The sequence below is a fragment of the Hippichthys cyanospilos genome, chromosome 12, assembly GCF_059441005.1.
Source record: "Hippichthys cyanospilos isolate Australia breed blue-spotted pipefish chromosome 12, RoL_Hcya_1.0, whole genome shotgun sequence".
Lineage (NCBI taxonomy): Eukaryota > Metazoa > Chordata > Actinopteri > Syngnathiformes > Syngnathidae > Hippichthys > Hippichthys cyanospilos.
The window spans coordinates 8,956,603-8,977,861 of NC_142380.1; the positions used below are offsets into that span (position 1 = coordinate 8,956,603).

Genomic DNA, 21,259 nt, shown 5'->3' on the forward strand with positions numbered 1-21,259 from the left:
AGATGATAATCAACAGATTACTTCCTTAATAGACTATTTAAGTACTTAAAGTAAATAATTCTTCTATATCTTTTATTCCCCAAAGTCATTGATTACTTTTGTACTTCACTGATTAATTATTTCACCTGTCATTTGTAGACCTTCCTCGAACATTTGAATAGCATTACGAAATGTCTGGACGCTCAGAAAAACATCATATCAACAGTTAAATATGTCTTAGTAAATATAAAAAAATAAATGCGCCAAGACTTTTAGGTGATGGTCTTGTTTTTTCAAGGCGTTTATTATGTGCATTTGAATACAACATTTTTCAGAAAGTTACAGCTTACAAACTCTTGGACGTATATTCTGTCACAATGTACAAGTGGGGCGCTATACACAAGCGGGGAAAACGTCCCCTCGCCTACTACGTACCTCGCGCCCGTCCATAATCGGGCCCATACGCGCTCTCGTCCTAGCGTACATAAATTTACAAAGGTCCACGTACATATCGATGGCTGGTGTACCGAGCTTGTGACTGCCAGCGTGCGCTTGCTTGCCCGTGCGTGTGTGCAAAGCCTCTCCGGAGCCTGAAAGAGAACCACGACAAATGTTACACTTTAGGCCCTGATTGCTTATTGACAAGCGCCAAACTGAGAGCGTCACTTTTTGTTCGAAAAGACAATCCCACCCATCCGTCCGTTTTCGATAGCCGCTTCGCGTCACAAGGGTCGCAGGCTTGCTGGTGCCTATCCCAGCAGGCTTCACACATACAATTACACCTAAGGACAATTTAGTGTTTCAAATACACACGCCATGCGATTTTGTGTGTGTGGGGGGTGCCTGGAGAGAACCCACACAGGCTCGGGGAGAACAAGTAAACTCCACACAAGAAGGCTGGAGCCAGGTAGATTTGAACTCGGGTCCCTTTTTTTTGTTTTTGATTTAATTGCCTACTTTATTATTTGCTCAATTATAGAATGTAGTCTGCTCGGGGAAGTAAACAGAAGAAGAATTGCATTGTGTGGTATCACTAGGCATATGACAATAACTCTTGAATCTTAACTGTGAGGCAGATGTGCTAATCGCTGCTCAACCGAGCTGCCACACATAAACATATCTATCTATCTATCTATCTATCTATCTATCTATCTATCTATCTATCTATCTATCTATCTATCTATCTATCTATCTATCTATCTATCTATCTATCTATCTATCTATCTATCTATCTATCTATCCATCCATCCATCCATCTATCTAGCTACCTATCTATCTATCTAGCTACCTATCTATCTAGCTATCTAGCTACCAATCTAGCTAGCTATCTAGCTACCTATCTAGCTAGCTATCTAGCTACCTATCTAGCTAGCTATCTCCCTTTCCTCACTCCGTCTCTTCCTTTGCGTCATTCCTTTCTTTCTTTGCCTCCTTCCCTCTTTTCCTTTGCTTCCTTCCTCCCTCTATTCATATAAAAAAAATTCTATGTAAAACGGACAAAAAAGCAGAAAAAAATGAAAAGTTTACCAACTGGTCCCATTCTATTGGCCCATACAGTGGCATACAGTATCTATGGTGCCATGAAAGTTATTCACCAGCTAACTTTTTTGTTGTTGTTTGCATGAAAAAGAAGACAGAGCACACATTTCAGCCCAAGTGCTCCAAACATTTCAAATTTGATCCAAATAAAGCTGCGTTTTGTGCACACACCACTCCAAACAAAATACCTGGTGACGGATGGGCAAATAGATGAATCCTTTCTATCCTACCCGAGGGACAAAAAAATTGTGTTGTGGCTTTTATTAAGTTGTTCTTGCCAATTGGAAGCAGTCTCTATCCACTCTTTTTCCAATTTTAGATTTGCGCTTGTGATCAAAGATGCTGGTTTTGATCAAATAACTTGTGCGGGGGGGTCATCAAGGAAAAGACATTTGGAAAGACTTTTGGATCGTGAAATTAGAGTGAGTGGTGTCTGACATGCACCCGCTCTTTTGCATGGTGAAATTAGAGTGAGTGGTGTCTGACATGCACCCGCTCTTTTGCGAGCTCATTCCCAAACACGAGCAGCTGCCATGTGCTTCACTCTCATGTATGAATGACACTAAAAACCTTTTTGTGCTCATGCAAATACAAAGTTGGCAATCGGGCATCTGTTGGCAAACGCCAGCCCAGATGCTTGCTTTGACTCCGCAGAGACAAAAAGAAGGAAAGAAGAAAGAAAAACCGCAAAGCAGTGTCCCCCTTTCAAATTTCATGCATGTGTAAGTGGGTACCTGATGTGTTTTTTTTTTTTTAATTTGAAAAATATTTATAATTTACATATTTAAGACAAATATTAATGTACTCATATTTACTTGAATCTTAAATTATTAAACCTTATTCAGTAACTGTAATGTTGTGATTCCCATTTCCTTTGGCTGTAGTCTCACAGAGAGCCGCGGTTATATTAGGGGCGCCCGGAGATCTAATTAATGTGAAGCCTGTAGCTGACCAAACATACTAACAATTAGAGTTTGCATTTGAAATTCCAATTTATTACAAAATAAATCTATGTAAGAGAGTTACAACGCTCTGCAGTTGCTCTATTTGTGTCTCCCTCACAGTCTGTGTGACTTTGAGGAAGCACAGCTCTTGTGTGCTCCTACAAGATTGGCTCACTGCCTCAAAAAATGTATGAGCAATTTGATCATGTTTTACTTTTTGGAAAAAAAATGACTGATGATAAATCTGAAACTCCTGTCACTCTCTCACATGCAACTTTTTCATGAACGATTGATTTATCTTGAAAGAGATGTCAAAACAGCAAAAGAGTAAAGTGGTACAAATTGGCGGACACTCACCATGACCGTGGGAGCATCCAAATCCAGCAGGTGCCTTCTTTCTTTCCTCATCCGTGGATGACTGCACTTCTACGAGTACCAAACACGGAGAATAAAAAGAGACAAACTGTACAAGTGTGTATGCCCACATTCAACATGATCTCCAATAAAATGCTTTTCAGGAACTCCTACGCAGCAGTTTTCATGTAGCTCTACAATACCAATACTTCACTTGTTTTTTTTTTTCTTTTTTTTTCTTTTTAAACACATCCATCACGTAAAGATTGATCTCCAAGACGTCCCATCCTCCGTGGTCGGTGAGGAGGGATCCATCCGGGGCATCTTGGGAAGCTACGCATCGCAGTCTTTGCCAAAAATGCAAGCCTAGAGTCCTGTACATACACATTCGTCTGCATCACCTTCAATATGAAGGTCTATTATAAAAGATACATTTATATATGGGTACGGGCCAATAGAAAATGACCGCTCACTAATATTTGCAAATTTTACAAAAGGAGCAAGAAAAGGATGGAAGAACCAAGAAAACATGAGACACCGACATTTTTCACGCTATTTTCTATCAAATTCCCAAGTTTGAAGAGGGAAATACAAAAACAGCCGAACATTACGCTATTATACCGTTTTATCGTTCTCTCATATTGGGAAATTCCAAGAGCTATGGGGTTCAGAAATGCGTGAGGAAAAAAAAAGAAACAAGACATTTCATGCAATTTTTTTTTTACAAAATTTCAGTTTTAAACTGTGAAATATTGAATATTCATCATTTTTTCTTAAAAAGTGGGGTTCCCAGATTTTCCCACGTTTACGTTTATGTCACTGTTTAAAGCGCAAAATACAGAGTAGAACTGAATATTATGTTTGCAAAGCGTTTTGCGGTTTTCTCAAAATTCCTGGAGCTATGGAGTTTAAAAAAAAAAAAAAGGGTTTGCCCCTGGGTTTACTTTACACTGTAAAAAAAAATGTAAATCTAACCCTAACAAATGAGGTTCCCGGGGCAATGGAGTTAAAAAAAAAAGTAGAAAAAATATAATATGAAAAACATCTCGCTATCTCGATGTACACTATGTACAAAAAAAAGCACAAAAATCAGAAATTTGAAGAATTAATCCCTTTCTATTTGTTTGTTTTGAGTTTTCAAAATGGGGGTTCCCGGATCGATGAAGTTAAAAAAAATCATAAAAAAACAACAAAAAACAAAAACAAAAACAAAACCAAACAAGATCTCGATCTGTAGTTTTCCGCACTTTGTTTCTTTACGTTCAACGAAAAAAAACCTGGAAAATTTCACCGAGCGGTCCCATTCTATCGGCCCGTACCCGTATAGCAAGAGATAAACATTTAGTTTCTATTTTTGGGCCAGGCCTCGACAGGTAGTGTTAAAAGCAAGCGTGATCCGTCTTGCTGCGGAGATCAAAGGCAGAAAAAAGCAAATCTGTACATCCCTGTATTGTTCTTCCCCTAATTACTCCTATCACTCTACCACTTCTATCTGGCCAGATCAAGGCATCTTCATTGCACACGAGTTCCAAAAAAATAAAGTAAAATCACAGATGTTGTTTGTAAAGAGTCCAGATAAGATAACATGGAGGTAACGACTGAAAAGCAAGACCCTGAACTCCTCAAAGTGTGGACCCTGGTCTACCGCCGCGGATCAGATCAAGACAACAGTCTCCACTCTGGCGCGTCCCGGCGGCTCGGGGGTCATTGAAGGGTCGCGCCGGTCGTCGTCGGCGACGCTCCTGCCAATGCCGCCCGCCCCGCGGCGCGGCAGCCCCTGTAGTCATGCCAGAGCCGTGGGGGACTGGCTCATCTGCACCCGCATGGACTGGATGTTGCTGATGATCTTCTTTTGGTGGCCCGCTAAGGTCACGCCTATTCGCAGCAAGTCCCTGTGGCAGAGGGGGGTGCTCGGATCAAAAGATTTTTCATCCGTTTAAATCAACTAAAATGGCATACGTCCAATCTTTATGTTTTTATTACCCAAAGCAGTTTTTTTCTTAAATCATGGGGTGGGGTCTGACATCCTTTGTTTTTGCTGTGTGAAGTTTAATTGCAATAAAACAATGATTGGCATTTTTTTTTTAAATTTCACTCACACTGATGCAATTGGTTATTTTTTCAGTTTTAGACTAATCTGTAACCTGTAGAAAACCTATAAAAAGTGGTTAACAATAGCTCAAAGTTGTTAAAAAGGATATAGCTTTAGGTATACTTATACAATTTGTATGGATACTATTCTTATAAATATTCTTCTGCAAGTGGGGGGCGGGGTGGAGTTTTTCTCTTTTCTAGGGGGCCTTAGCAAAATATAATTGAGAACCCAAAAAGGAGTGAATCAAAGTCACGTTGTATTTGACTGAGATACTTTTGTAAAACGTTAACGGTGTTAATGACTTCGATTTTTCGCTTATTTTGAGCATCTCCATTAGCGTGATGGCTATCGGAGGGAGTTGAGTGCTAAAAATGGGTACACTCGACTTTTGAGCAAGCGCTCCAAGTGAAATAACGGGCCCGGGACATGTCGTCAAACTCACTCGGATGTCATCTGCGCCACCAGCTGCAGGGACGTGAAGCCTGAGTTGAGGAAGTTGTCCCTGTATTGGCTCATCTTGATGGCACCCAGCCAGTCTTCCACCGAGCTGAAGGTGTTGAAGTCGGGAATGGATCTGTCCAGCAGTGGCTGAGAAGGCCTGCGGCACAACACGGCGGAATCAAACAGTTCATGCGTCATCATTAATTCATGGCCGCTGTTTCTGGCGTGCGACACTTGGCCACCGGGGGCAGTAGAATGCAGTCGTGCAGACACAAAATATGAAGAGTTTCACCACGGATCCAAGAGACTCAATAAATAAGCTTCCTTGTATTTGATTTTTTCTTTTTTCTTTTTTTTTTTTGTTTACAGAGGATAAAGAATTTATTCCTGTGAGTATTGTGACATAGTGTTGCAATTCGATGTCAATATCGGCTCAGTCAAAATACCCCAACATAAACAATGTAAAGAAAAACTATTTGAACATACAAAAGTAAACAAATTGTTATGTCAGGTGTGATGCAATTGAGTGTAACGGCAAGTCATGATGGACAATATCATACATAATATATGTATACAAAGAAACAAAGAGTGACGCAATATCTGTATATCAGTGCGGCGGCGTACGTACACCGCAGGGATGTTGGCGACGGCTTTGAGGCTGGCCGGGTTCCGGATCATCTTGTCCAGAGTGCTGACGATGTCGGCGAAGCGCGGCCGCACATTGCGATCCTTCTGCCAGCAGTCCAGCATGAGCTGGTGCAGTGCGCTGGGGCAGTCCATAGGGGGCGGCAGACGGTAGTCTTGCTCGATGGCGTTAATCACCTGCAAGTTACAACTTTCAGATGCTATTTGTTCATTTGTGCTTGGAAATAATTGCACATTGACCTATTCTGACCTGATACATACACTAACTCAAAATAAATGACAGTGGTACCTCTACCGACGAAATTAATTAGTTCCGGAAGTCATCTCGTCACATGAACATTTCCTAAATACAGACACTTTTTACATGTTAATTGCCCGTAAACGCTCATAATCCCTTTAAATTAATAATATTATTTGTAGCAGACAACATGAATGCATGTCATTTGTTTGCCATAGGTGAGCCAGCGCTGGTGAATTGGTGGTGCGTGCAGAGACCTTCGTTTCGATCGTTTTATTTGTTTTTCTTTGACATTTTCGGTGATCTGGCCTCATCCTCAGGAGCAGACTTATTTATTTTGTGATCATTTTGAGCATGTAAGTTTATGTATATTTAGTTTAATGTGATGTGAAGTACTTCCTGTGAACATCAGTCACTAAAAGCTAGTCTAGTTTAATCCGGTTCAGTTGTATTTAACTTTTATGTAGCGTATCATTCCAGATTGGATACTTAAGTATCTGAGATTGAATGTCTGGACTACTAAAAAAACGTGAAAATGCGTCCCTGGCATTGAATGAGTTGAGACTTCACGTTTCTTGCTAACATACCAAATTTGCAAGCTATATTCAACTTTGACACATTTTTTTTAACGCTTTTTAGCGGCGTCTAATTTTAAAATGTGTAAATGTGTGACGATCCTAATTCTAATTTATTGGCCCTTTGTCAGAAACGATAACTAAAATGCGGCCCATGATAAAAATGAGTATGACACTCCTTATCTACACAAGCTGTACAAAGCTGTTATCTAAGCCTACTTTGAAGAACCCAAAATCTAAAACGAATTTTGACTTGAATAACATTTATTATCTAAAGAAAATACGATTCCTATCAAGTCTGAGTGACACCCATGATAAGACATTTGAAATCATTTCCAAAGTTTTGACCGTAAACAATTTGAGAATCCCTACACCCGACGATAAAGAAAAACATATTGGAAGATGACACTGAATGTTGATAATGAATTTGCAGATCTCAGCATCGTTGGCATATTGACATGGTCGTTTTCATATCTGTGCACATCTTTATGTTTTAGTCCGTGTTTTCCGTACTGTACATTTTCTGCCAGATATAATTTCCCATTAAAATGCATCACTGTGCGATAAGGACCAGCTGTGAAATTGAGTATTAAAGATACTATCATTAAAAAAAAAAAAAAAAATACACATTGAGGCAGAGTTGAGCGCAACTCAGCAGAATCTTGATAAATGATCCGTACTGAAGTTTTTATGTGTTTTTGAATGTTTTGTAACGTGTGTGTGTGTGTGCATTTGTGTTCCTGGTTTTACTGTCTTTGTGGGCACCTTTAGGACTTTTTGGGGATCTCTTGGACCTCACAAGTTCACCAATATAACAGTAAAACTTCCATGTGTGTGTTTGTGTATACCCTTCATTTTTGCTACATGTTAGGGACCAAAGTCCAGGTTTTACTGTCATTGTGGGGACCTCTCGGACTTGTGGGGAGCATTTTAGTGACCTCACAAGTTCAGACGTCTTTTTGAGGGTCAAGATTTGCTTTCGGAGAATAGCTTTGAATTGGATTCTGCTTGAGGTTAAGGTATGGGTTATGCAATCTGTTACGATGGTTTACGTTAGGCACTAAGAAAATGCATTATGTCAAAGGTGTGTCCCAACTACAATAAATCACCCTTAGATGTGTGTGTGAGTGTGTGTGTTCCTGTACGACTATACTTGGAAGAACCAATATGAGATTTCGACCAATCTATAGTGAGGACTTTTTTCGAGAAGTGAAGACATTTAGGCCGGTCCTCACTGGGTAGACCTGTTTTTCAGGGTCAAAACTTGATTTTAGAGAATAGGTACCAATTGGGTTATGTTTGTGGTTAGGGTAAGGGTTAGGGTTAGGCAATCATTTCTGATGGTTATGGTTAGGGGCTTGGAAATGCTATAGACCAATGAATGTCCCCACAAGTACAGCTGTACAAACATGTGAGTCTGTGTGTGTGTGTGTGTGTGTGTGTGTGCGCGCGCCCGCGTGTAGTGGGGACAGCCGGACATGCCAAGCGATGCCAGTCGCCGGCGCTAGCTCGGCAGGTTTGCCGTTTGCTGCTGGCCCACTGAGGCAGCATCTGTTGCATCGGATGCTCCGCGTGGAGCGCCATGCCGCTAAGCTAGCTTCGAGCAAGCTAGCCACTTTGGGAAGCGGTCCAACACTTGCATTTTTTTGGGGGTGTGTGGATTGGTTCCAGATGAACTTGGGAAACAAAACAGCCTGCTCCCAACAATCTCTCTGGGAAGTAATGGGGAGAGTGGGACACAGATCCAGCTTGGAAAGCGCCCTTGCTTCAAGTCAAAAGTCATGGACAAGGTCAAAGATAATATAAGATGGAGGATGATAAAATGTGTGATTTATGACCACTTACTATTTTATGTGCTATCTTTGGTAGTACGTAAAGTGCATATGGGGTTGAACTCACCATTTATTAAATATTGAATTAGCATTCAGTCCGGATTTTGAAATTTGTATCCCGACTCCTGACAAATATGGCCCAATTTTACATATTATTATTTAACATTCGGTATATCATACTGAAAATGTCATTCAAACTGAAAAATTAAAAACAGTATTATGTTTAATGATAGTATCTTTAATACTAAATATAAACGATGGTTTATATTTAGCCTTTTATTTGCACCTTATGTGTGTACATTTTTGTTTGAGTTTTTTGTTCATGAATTATTAGTAATTATTACTGTAGTTTTATCACTATATATATATATATATATATATATATATATATATATATATATATATATATATATATATATATATATGAATAACGTTATCGGGTGCTTAGCATGGTATCGACAAGAGCTTTTTTAATTTTTTTTTTTTTTTTTTTTTTAAATTGGAACGGCACTTACGTCCTGATTAGACATGTCCCAGTAGGGCCTCTCCCCAAAGGACATCACTTCCCACATGACAATGCCGTAGCTCCACACGTCGCTGGCGGACGTGAACTTCCTGTAAGCGATGGCCTCGGGCGCCGTCCACCTCACAGGGATTTTTCCACCCTGAAAGACGAAAAAAAAAAAAGGAATGAGAGAAATGTCTCAAGTAATCAAAACTTGTCATTGCAATCGTTTATTTCAGCACTGAGGTGTCAACCGAGCAGAGATGCTTGAAATCTCAATGTCACAGGTTAAAGCGTATTTATTTTTTGTCTTATTGCAGTATCTGGATTTCATTAAGAGGGAAGATAAAGGAGGTCAACGATATTATTGGACAATTTCTGTCCATTGTGAATGGTATGTATGCCACGCACCATCACTTTTCATGTCAGGGGAAGTGAAGAAAAAAGATTGGCAGAATTCACACTTTTATCTCAGAATTTCGACTTTATTTTCAGAATTATCACTTTAAAGTCTCACAAAAGGAATTTTGACTTTATTTTCAGAATTCTGATTCTGAAACAAAAGTAAGAAAAAAGTAAGACTTTATCCTCAAAATTTCGACTGTACTTGGAATCTCATTTTTTTCCCAGAACTTTGACTTTACTCTCAGAAGTTTCACATTAAAGCCTCAGTCAAAATTCTTCATTCACTTTTATCTGAATTTCAACTCACAAAATCCTCAGTTTAGTCTCACAATTAGAACTCTGACTTTATTCTCAGGCTTTTAAAAAGTCAGAATTTATTCTTAGTATTATGACTTTTAGAATTCTCACTTTTATCATTGAATTTTCACTTTAGTCTCAGAGTTCTCAGTAAGACAGAATTCTCAATTTGGAGTAAGAGTTCTGAGAATAACATCCGAATTCGGAAAAGTGAGTATCCTGCAAATTTTTTCATAACTTTTCATTTTTTAAACAGAGAATAACTTTTCGTTTTTTACACATTTTCCAACGTCTTCCTTCCCGCGGTTAGAAATCAGCTCCTGCCTAATACATTGAGTGTGTCTGCCCGTAATTGGACTACCTGAGCCTCTAGCCAAGGCACAGTCTCTTTTTTTTTTTTTTTATTGAAAGTGACAGCTGCTTGTCCAATTTTCCAAATAGGCACGCAGAGGCATTGATGGTTTTGTGTAAACAGGCAGCCTGTCAAGCCGCGTACGCCGAGCCCTACCGCCGCTTTAATAATGCCAATTAGCCCAACCTGCGACTTCACAGATAAGCCACAGTTGGATTGAGTGTGGGCAGGAAAACAGAGCGGCCTGAGCCAGCAGGGCAGACAATGAATAGTAATCCCGAGGATTTCCATGCACAATTTGACACACTGTAGTAGGCATGGGCTGATAGCAGATTCTGACAGTATGATAACCTCGAGCAAAAATATCACGGTATTTAAGTTATAACACTTTATCTGTTTTATTTTTAAACAAAATATTGACTATTTGGTACATTCAGAAATATGTACCATGTTTAGTGCAAATGAATAAAGAATTACATGAACATTATGCTTGTTTTGCTACTGATCTTAGCAAGTACAGTCAGAGGCAGCGTTGAGTCAAATCTGCAAGCACTAGTGATAGCGTATCATTGAACTTCACCGTGCTTTTTCATTCATTTCATGTTTTTCATTCATTCAAAAAAAATCTGACTTTAGGCCTGACTTTATACATTTCTCATTTAATATATTTCTTGGTTTAGTTTTTCCTAGTTTTTACAACATCTTTTCATTAGTCTTTCCATTTTTTCTTTGCTTGTTATATGTTTAAGGCCTCTCACAATACATATAATACACATTTCTGAGGCAGAACATTTTCTCACATGCAGAATGCAGAACATTTTCTCACATTTCTCTGGTTAATCACTCAAACTTCAAGCCTTAGTAGAAGGCAGGTAAAAAAATAGTACAAAATAAAATCTTTTAAACAGCAAGGCCAAGAAAGGTGAACCGCATTTTGGTGCTGAACACAGAATAATCCAATACAGCATTTTTTTTTACCCTTAAAGTTGTGTGAAATTAAGGCCAATATTCTATTCTTTGGATTTCAAGTTTCTGAACGTAAAAGAACCAGAGAAGGACCAAAGGATGCTGGTAACTTGAAATAAGACCAGTTATCAGCCCAGTATCAGTCCTCGCTCATTCCTAATTCACAAAGAACGTCATTGAAATTAAGATTTAGACTGTATTTTATTGAAAAGGAATAAAGTAATAATAGTAAATAGTGTGTTCTTAATGACCAACAGTATGTTTTAAATATAATCATAGGTCTAGTTATCATTACATGATATTACGTTGGGGGTGGCACTTCCTCGGAGGCGGCCATGTTTCTTATAGCTACGGACAATGGTAAATGCAGCATCTGCAGCACATCCTGCTGTCCATAGTAAAAAACGGTCTAAATCTTACAAACTATCCCTTTAAGACACACCGGACCTAAAAGGTTCCACTGTAAACAAAGAATAACTTTTCGTTTTTTTACACATTTTCCAACTTCTTTATTTTCACTGACTTGCTCCGTATTAATATCAAGTTTCACACTGAGGCACCCTGCTTGGGTACATGCTGGAATGGCCCCGGTAAAGACACGGGCTCCACAAAGAGAGCGACAAGTAATAACATTTCCAAGGCGGCCGGGTCGGGAGGCAGCAATGCAAAGCCTTCAGTAATTACTGCTGTGGGCCACTGATAGCGCTGCCAAAAGTCCCGGTTTCATAAGTCCTCAATGGCTCATGCTCTGAAGGAGGGAAAAAAAGCGAAAGATAATAAAAAGGAAAAATTGTGTTTTACACTTTCCTCAGTGGAGAGAGAACCATGCTCACCACGGGGAGTTTGGTGGAGAGAAAGTGATGATGGGAATTAAAACAGACCTTGTGTCAACAGAAAGTTGTTGAGTGCTTTGTGAGGCCCCCGCAGCATGGAACAAACTCCACAAAATTACAATCCAGCTTTTTTTTCTGGTTTTAAAATGAAAGACGATTCACATACTACATCAAAATAAGATTGATGGTTAGATCCTGTTTTAGGCCATGCTGTGATTGTTAAAGGGTCCAAAATTTAGCAAATTTCCCCCTAGAAAGGAGAGCCCCCGACTTGTAGTGCCGACCAAAAATAAGATTAATATATTTAAAAATTGTATGCCTAGAACTGTATCTTGTTTAATATTAACAAAATAAAAAAAAACAAAAAATATAAACCAACTTTCAACAGCTGTTAACTTCTTTACAGTTTTTACTGGTTACAGGCTAGTCTAAAAGAGAAAAAAAAAATCAAGTGCATCAAAGTGCCAGAAAATTGCAATTGTTTTTTCGTTGCAATTACACTTCACATAGTAAAAACAAAGGCACCATTACATACAATTTTGATGTCTTTACCTGGGATTTTATACACATTAGCTACTTACCATAGGTTTCTATTGCCCACCATACAATTTTCGCGATCCATATTTATAAAATAGAGAGAGAGAGTTTGCATGTTTTCCCCTAGCCCGTTTGGTTTCTCTCCGGGTACTACATTCCAAAAACATGCATGGTAGGTGTATTGGACATACAGTACTAAATCGTCCTTTGGTGTGAATTGGTGTGCTTTGCAATTGGCTGGCAACCGGTACAGCGTGACCCCGCCTACTACCCGAAGTCAGCCGTCACAATCAGAAAATGGCCGGATGAAAATATAAATAAATTCTAAAATTATGTATGAATTAAAAACGGACCCTAACCCTGTAAAACCAAGCGTGAAAACCACATAAAGGCATTTTCAATAGATGCTATTTGTTAGTTGATTGTTTATGCAACAACAGAAAATCCTTGAGTAAAAATAAATGCTGACATCAAGCACTAGAAGCCACTCTGAGGCAGTTTACGATACCTAAAACAATCACAGTAACATTTGCAGGTCCATTCTCCAAGTTGTCGATGTTACGACACATTCACTGTGCCAATAAAAGGGAGACAAATGATGCTTAGACTAGCAACAAAAACATCTTGCGCAATGTGTCGAAATAAAATGCGGAATGAGGAATACTGCAAAAAGTGCCAGCAAATGTTCTTGTTTTAAGCAAAAAAGACATCTACCAATGGGGTAAGATTTTCTTTTTGCCTGTAAAACCTAATTTAAGAGTTATTTTTTTTAATGGTATTAAGGATATGAGGCTGACATAAAAAGACTTTTCCACTTAGATGCTTACAGCCTGAAAGTTGCTGTTCCTACTGATCACTTTTTAACAAAGCTTCTTGACTCAAATGTACGGTACTGTTTCACATTTTCTTTCTTCTAGAAAACCCAATTCAAGACTTTTTTTTCTGATGTTTTAAGAAAAATATCAGTCCAAATTTGAGGAACTAATTCTAGATCTTTGGTAGAATTAAAAACAATCATTTTTATTTTGAATAGACTTGCGCTTATAACACTTTTCTTCTTTTTGTAGCTTACAATATTTTTTTCGCTCATTTATGGTCCCTAACATATTGTAAAATGTAACCAGTATTTTCTCATCACTTAAAACATTCTGGCCAGTTTTGCTCAATTCAAGCAAGAAATATTTTTTTCTTCAATTTATACCCATGCAAATATGTAACTTTACAACAACACAACCCCAAAAATCTTTCTAACGGTTTGAATGAATTAAAACAATGACTACAATTCAGTCAATGTAAGTAAACATAATTCTAATACATAATTTAACTTAAATATTTTATTAAAAATATTTTATTATTTATAAGAAATATTTTTCTTTTTTAGACCAGAAACTAAGAATAAAATACTTTTTATCAGCCTTTATTACTCTTAAAATGGACTTTTTGCTCTGTAGGCATCACTGTGATGCTGCAAATAGCGCAAAACATTAAAAGAAAAAAGAAAAAGGAGTGACGGAATCGGGCATTCTTTCTAACTAATCTTTTTTTTTTTCACTTTGCAATTCCCGTCTCCTATTTCCTTTACTCCTGCAATTCAGTAATCCATTTCCCAACAATGTGCACTCAAATGGGCTTGAGCACATTTATTTGTCCGGGGAGAAAACTCCATCAACATCTTTTTAATGAAATCCTGAGCGAGAGCGTCGCTTCTGGATGCCTGCCCAATGTAAGCGGGATGGCAACACGCAGAGTGACGGAAAGATGAAGAACGCAAAGAAGAAGAAAAAAAAAAGGAGTAAAAGCTCATGGTGAAATGCTGGCTTTCACCGGAATGTCTGGCCAAGAAATGGACGCGCGTCTCTTAACACATTTTCGCTGAAGTCATGTGGAGCTGCAAGAGAAAAAGTCTTACACTGCTAAGATGAAAAGTTTATTATGAATTATCTTCATTTTAAGAACGTTTTTTAGGAAATGATAGAAAAGTCAAAATCTAGCATTGGTTTAAGTATTTACAGCAAGACACCTTTTTTTCCTACTTTGTATTTTAAGTCAAATTCTGTTGACTTCAATCTACTGTGTTAAAGTCATTAAAAAGAAAGAAAGAATTTCTGGATAAATCTTCGAAGAAAATGTAGCAAAGAAAGCTTTGTTTCAATCTTGCAAAACTGGCCTGAATTTTGAAATTAGTGAGAATTTTTTTTTTACATTTAATAGAATTAAGATTATAAATCTAGTCTAAAATAAGGGGAAATAAGTTTGTTTTAAACCACCCAAGGTAGAAAAGCGCAATTTAAAATGCAAATCCATATAAAACACATTTTAAATTACCTTGAGAATTAGTCCCATAAATATTCTCTAACTAGTCTAAATGAAGAATGTCTGACTTGTTTTTTGCACTCAGATTTGTTTTAAATTATCATTAAAAAGTCTTGAATTAGCTTCACTAGAAGAAAAAAAACCTGAAACAGCACATGAGTCAGGATAGTTTTTTAAAAAGTGATCAGTAAGAACAGAAACCGTCAGGCTTTTCAGCATCTAAGTCTTTTAAATCTTTACTGCTAGCCTAAAATTAGCATTGGATGCTAGCACTAGTTAATGCCAAAAAAAGAGACTTAGCCACCAGTAAACAACGACATGTGTTGCATGCCAATGTCAACATCAAGAGTAATAAAGTTGTTTATTAGTGCATTGGATTGCTGATTAAACTTGATTTTGTAATGGCGTTGTCATGTTCACATTTGGAATTGGAAGCAACAGTTGCAATAGAAAGACTAGCACGTTGCCAAGAACAACTTCAAAATAAGTGCAACAAGACATTTGTGTTCAAATGTTATTTGGTAAACTAAATTTTATTTTGAGGTTGGCCATTTCACCGCAATTCTGGTGTGCTATATAGCATTAGCAATTGTTGCTGTGATTGGCTCGGCATAACACATGCTAACGGATTCTTGAAATACTTCCAAGCTGCTTGAGCAAGAACCATAAAAGGCCCCCGACGCCAAAAAAAAAAAAAAAGAACTCGAGATACAAGAAAAAAAGTGCAGTTCACACTGTGCCTCCCAAGGTTAATCCCGGCGAAAATGATTGGCAGCCTAATAAACGCCATTATTATACAGAAGAAAATGCCTTCCAGATGGGCGCTATGTGGTCACACAGTAGAAATACAGTTTTGCTTTGAAGAAATCACATTCCTGATGATGAAAAGTACACGTTTTTATGTGCATTATTTTTTATGTTTTCACAGCTCATTAGGAAAAGGCAAAGTTGCCAGGATGAATATTTGTATTACAAAACTGGCCTCCCATCTCAAGTGAGTTATGTGTTGTTATAACCATATAAATAGCAGGTCTCAAATGGGGATACGTGGTCCCCCGCGGGTTTATGAAGGAGACTTTAACAGGCACGCCATCGTCACGCCAGCAAACCTAACGCAATGCTGGAACATCAATTTTGAATTTTTCTTTTCAAAAAAAGAGCAAATGAATTGGAAATTGAAACAATTTCATTGTGTGCCACAATGTTGTTCTGTTACAGCATTTTACACATGCTATTTTCTGGAGTTACTTAATAAAATAAAAATAAAAGTCTAGAAAAACTATTACAAATATATTTTGTTACTTTAAGAAATTAGGATTATATATTGTCGTAAAATCCTAGAAATATACAATTATGTTTTATTTATATATTTTTGTTGTTTTTTTGTATTCTTTTAAATCATTTATTAACTTTTTATTTTTCTTTTGTTTATTATACTGCGAATGGCTTATAATTTATTGTTTTGTGGATGGATAAAACCGATGATGTTACATAAGCTATTTTCTGGAGTAGATGAATAATTACACTCCAAAACGTTACTATAAATGAAGTTCTGAAGTTGAATAAATCAACCCCCCACCCCCCTGGCTTAAACAAAATATTTCACGTTTTCACAACAGGTTTGGACATTAAGTGTATTTTCTGATGGCATGCTTCCACCAGAAGATTGGTTGCTCTCCAAATTACGCAACTTTTGAAACTCAAGCTGCAGTATGAACGTCAAGCGCATGTTCTGACATGCTAACTTGAATTAGATCATCATTTTTGCTTGATCTGTTTTACGGAATGTGTTAAGTCTAATTTGAGCTATTCCGCGCTCATCTCAGAACCTGAGCAGGACCCGATTTTTCCATTATTCACTGTCTTTGAATGATAGATCACAGGGCAGGAATATCTTGGGGAACTGTGCGAATGATGTCACTCCCCCCACATGTCATTTGAAAGATTCTGAAGTTTTATTTTTTTAATTTATTTATTTTTTGCTATTTCTGACTGATGATGCGATCAAATCTTATAATTTTGAATGTAATCAGAGCGATTGTAAATGCGCGGGTGTGTCATGTCACAAACCCATTTTATCTAAAAGAATTCTCCAGTGAGTCTGTAATTGGCAATGTGACACTGTAAAATAAAATAAAGTAAATAAATAATATTAATAATAATAATCTGTCAAATTGCAAAGTGTGTTTTTTTTAAAAATCAGAAAAAAAAGTCAGTGGAAGCACTTTGGAGAAATTGAGCATTTTACGTCTATCGAGACAGCTTTGAAGTGCTTGAACACTGCTAGCTTGCGAGTGATTTATGCTAGATGCAGCTAAACAATAGCAACACGCACCTTGTGTCAATATCATTGCCTGTGTAATTAAGAGAGATGTATTAATGCCTTAAATTGGCGTTTGAAGCTGATTTTAAAATGTTACGTTACTTGTATTGGGTGTTACTGTAGAAAAACTTGTCAAGCTATTCTGTGACATTATGCCGGGAAAAAAAAAAAAAGCATTCCAAGGTATTCGTCTCCACATATTATTTGGTAAATTAAAATGTATTTGAAGTTGGCCTTCCCTCTGCACTTCTGGTGTGTTTTACTGTCATGTAGAGAATTAACGATTGTTGCTTGATAAGTTTCTTTCTGACATACAAATTAATAAGCAGGTATAAACAGGCAAGAAAAAAATCCTCAAGATTTTTTTTTGTTTGTTTTTTTAAAAATTGAGGTAGCCGAATTACTCAACTTGAGCCCTTATGACAACACACAATTTGTATGTAAAACAAACAAACAAACAATCAGACGTTAGCTAGCATTTTCACAGACGCGACAAAAATGTTAGCATCAAAGTCACTGTTTTGCTTGGGAAATTGATTCAAAATGCGACTTTTGATGGATTTTGAGCAAAGTGGCTGGATTTCTTAAAACGCACACATGTTCTAATTGAAGTTACACAAGAAGTATATAAAGTAGAACATGCCATCAAATACAAGCACAGAAGTTGACTCAAGGTCCACTTAAGCCTGACAGGAAAAAAAAAAAATCAAGGTGGAGTGTTTGAAAGTTTCTCCCAACTGGTAATCAATTTTGTGTTACATACTGTCCATTATGTGTGATTTGGAATGTTCAGTACTGTCGTTCACAGCAGGTATAAATTCTCTGCATTTGAAGAATCCAGTTCCCAGACGCCCCGCTTCCAGCCAGATAAAACATGGTGTGCGCTCACCGCACCGGTGACTCATGCTGATCACGATTTGTGCAGACCGTCTTGCCACATGTGCACTTTGCATTCGTCTATTCCGGCCCACGAAAAAAGAGCATCTGCGCTAAAATGTTAGTTTGCTAAGAGCAGTGTGAAATCCGTTCCATTTTCAATGCAACGCTCACCACTCTCACAATTGCATACATAATGCAAATAATGCACAATTTATGTCGTGCCATAACATAGCATATTTTTATCCTCATTTGAGCAAAGGTAAACAAAAGTTCTTCATTCGAACATGGAAAACAGCCCGAGGAGTTGTCGGATGTAAAAGAATGACAGAGAAGCATGAGAACAAAGCACTTACTTTACCTTCACGTATACAAAAAAGGACGAAAAGAAACAGGACTTCTTTGAATTGTACCTCAGCTTTTTTAGTATCATTTGTCAGTGATAGGTCAGTCTGCTTCAGATTCTTGGTTAAAGAGGGAGTTAAGTTAAAACATTTCTTTACAAATTAGATATGTACACAGAAAGAGGCTACATGGAATTTTTTTGAAGTTACTGTTTTTAAAACTTTTTTTGTTTTCAAACTGCCTGGTTACAGCAACATTAGACCTTCAACATAGACTCAGCATGCCTGCATGTAGAGAAATATGAGCAGCACCAACGTATTTCCAACACAACACCGAAACACTTAGACTGTTAGAATAATGCACCAACACAACAGTAATGTATCTGCTTGCATTAACTAGTGGTGAGTGCCTCCTGTGGCAGATAAAATAGCAGCTCAAACTCAAAATCAATAGTTCTATACACTTACACTTTCTATCCATTAATAAACAATTTATTTTTACTAAAAACGTAACACTTTTCTGTGTTTATTACTACTTTGGAAGCTCATAATTAAAATACTGAAAGGTAGTTTACAAATGTTTACAATCATTTTAATATCGTAATTCCCCAGATATAGGACGCACCCTTAATTTTGGGGTCAAATTCTGTTTTTTTTTTTTTTTTTTAATGTTACCATGTATAGAGCGCTCCAAGAGTTTGGCAACAATTAAAGACTGTAGCATAAGAGAATATATTTCATCATTGTAAATTCTTCATATTTTCTTGTGTTCATGCCTGTAAATTATTTGTATATTTTTTGCAGGTTAAGTGTGTTTCAGATTTCCCACACCATAAGGGGTTAATACACACTGCACCAGTGTTAATCTTGAAACTGCTTGAAGCAGTTATTTTTCATTTTCCTCATGACGCAGTTTGAGTTCATTTTGCCATACATACCAGAAGTTGTGCAGCGTCTGTGTAACACCAAGTTTGTTTTTTGTGTGAATATGCCAAAGACCCCAATTAATAAATGTCAAATGGAATACATATTCATGTTTTCGAACCAGTCCACACAGCACAGCTTCATACCATGCCACTCATAATTGAATCAGCCATCATAACCTTTACATGATTCTCTCCGTTTTAGTACTATTCCTGTGTGTGAACAAGGATGGACTCGGACCTGGGTTCAGTCTGCTTGCTTCTTTTATTGAAAATAATGCCGTAACAACCTGCTAGCAACCAACTTGAACCCGCCTACTATCTCTTCCCAAACATATACTGTGTATATATATATATATATATATATATATATATATATATATATATATATATATATATATATATATATATGTATTATGGTTTGGCATTTTTACACAGTTTAATCGAAAAACTAGCCCTGAAACTTGTATTTGATAAATAATACACAAGCCATGATGGAGCCCAGAGCCAGAGAGAGAGTGAAATGATGCAAATAGCGAGCAGCCAAGTGACAGAAAACAGCAGCGCATTTCACAAAGCGCGAGCAGTGGAGCGCGGCGGAGAGAATTTCGATCGGGTCGCTGCGATTTGACGGACGAGCTTTGTTGCGAGCTCTGCGTGACCTCGCCTTTCAACCTCGCTCAGCCTCACTGACACAAACAAACATGGCAACAGGAAAAGAGGCACCTCGGAATTGGGGGGTCTACAGCACCCTATACACGCAAACAAACAGAATTATGGATACTCCGAGCAATGCGACTCGGTGAGTTAATAAAAGCCAGTTGTACTGTACTGTACTCTATATATCACCAAAAAAAAAACAGACAAAAAAAAAAATAAAAAAAATGAAGCTGCAGTTTACTGCACTTTGAGTTCAAATCAAGTTCAAGATCCAAAAGTCTGATTGAATATTTCAGAATAGGGATTTCATGGCTCTATCACATTAGCACCCTCTACTGGTGAAAATTTGAAGTGTGCCCAGTAGTGTAGCCTGCTTTCTAGCGATTGTAACATCACTGCCGGTAGCCCTAGTGGTGGATGGGGTAACTATACCTGTGATGCCTCAAGCTTCTCTTTGGTTAGTAAACACTTATATTAAATTATTAAAAGTTAAATTTTTATTTTTGAATCAAACTTTGCTGGACTACTTTCTAAAAAAAAATTATAGCCACATCAAAACAAATTGAACATATGAAAAATCTACATTTTAACACACCCTCTAAAATCCGCTCCCTGATATTTAAGTCAGAAAACTATTAATTTCACAACCATGTTATCGCAGAATTTTTATTATGGCCAATATTCTACTTAGATAGCATGAGATCATTTGCTTTATAACTGCAAAAGCAAATCAAACACAAAAATAATTTCCAAAAAAACAAAACAAAAACCAAGTTCGAAGTGTGCTGGAAATTGCCTTAGTGAATATAGATTTGTTTGAGTGTGTGTGTGTGTGTGTGTGTGTATGTGTTTTAGTCATTTAATTATTTTTTCAAAACATCGCTAACGGCAGCTCTTGAAACAAAACTATAAAAAAGAGAATTAAAAAAAAAAGTTCTTTGGTGCTCGCAGTCAGTCAGGCTAAACCATCAGATGGCTACTCATTCATCGCCATATCCCAGTTAATCCCTTTTATTGCCAGTCCAGTAAAAATATATTTTTGACATCTATAGTCATCAATCGGAGTGCAATTTCAGGAATAAAAACTTAATAAAAATTAAAATATGTTACGAGTCCAATGGGTGAGTCTGAGTCAAATCTGAGTCAAATGCCAAATAGTCTGAGTCAAATTTGAGACAACAAGATCTGGACTCGAGTCCCAACTCTACAGTCTAACTACAGCAAAAAAAAAAAAAAAAAAAAAAAAATATATATATATATATATATATATATATATATATATA

The 21,259-nt window shown here is 37.3% G+C and overlaps 1 protein-coding gene across 3 annotated transcripts in view; it reads right to left on the reverse strand.

Annotated features, from left to right (window-relative positions):
- Nucleotides 1-264: 264 nt before the first annotated feature.
- The window catches only part of ephb1 (EPH receptor B1), a 168,569-nt gene continuing 147,574 nt past the window's right edge, over nucleotides 265-21,259 (reverse strand). For all 3 annotated transcript variants that reach the window (XM_088428902.1, XM_088428903.1, XM_088428901.1), the window contains exons 13-17: nucleotides 9,158-9,307; nucleotides 5,981-6,174; nucleotides 5,354-5,509; nucleotides 2,820-4,708; nucleotides 265-569 (exon numbers count right to left, since the gene is read on the reverse strand). In XM_088428902.1, the coding sequence (XP_088285028.1) occupies nucleotides 4,600-4,708; nucleotides 5,354-5,509; nucleotides 5,981-6,174; nucleotides 9,158-9,307 (609 nt within the window). In that variant the 3' untranslated portion in view covers nucleotides 265-569; nucleotides 2,820-4,599. The remainder of the gene's footprint in view (nucleotides 570-2,819; nucleotides 4,709-5,353; nucleotides 5,510-5,980; nucleotides 6,175-9,157; nucleotides 9,308-21,259) is intronic.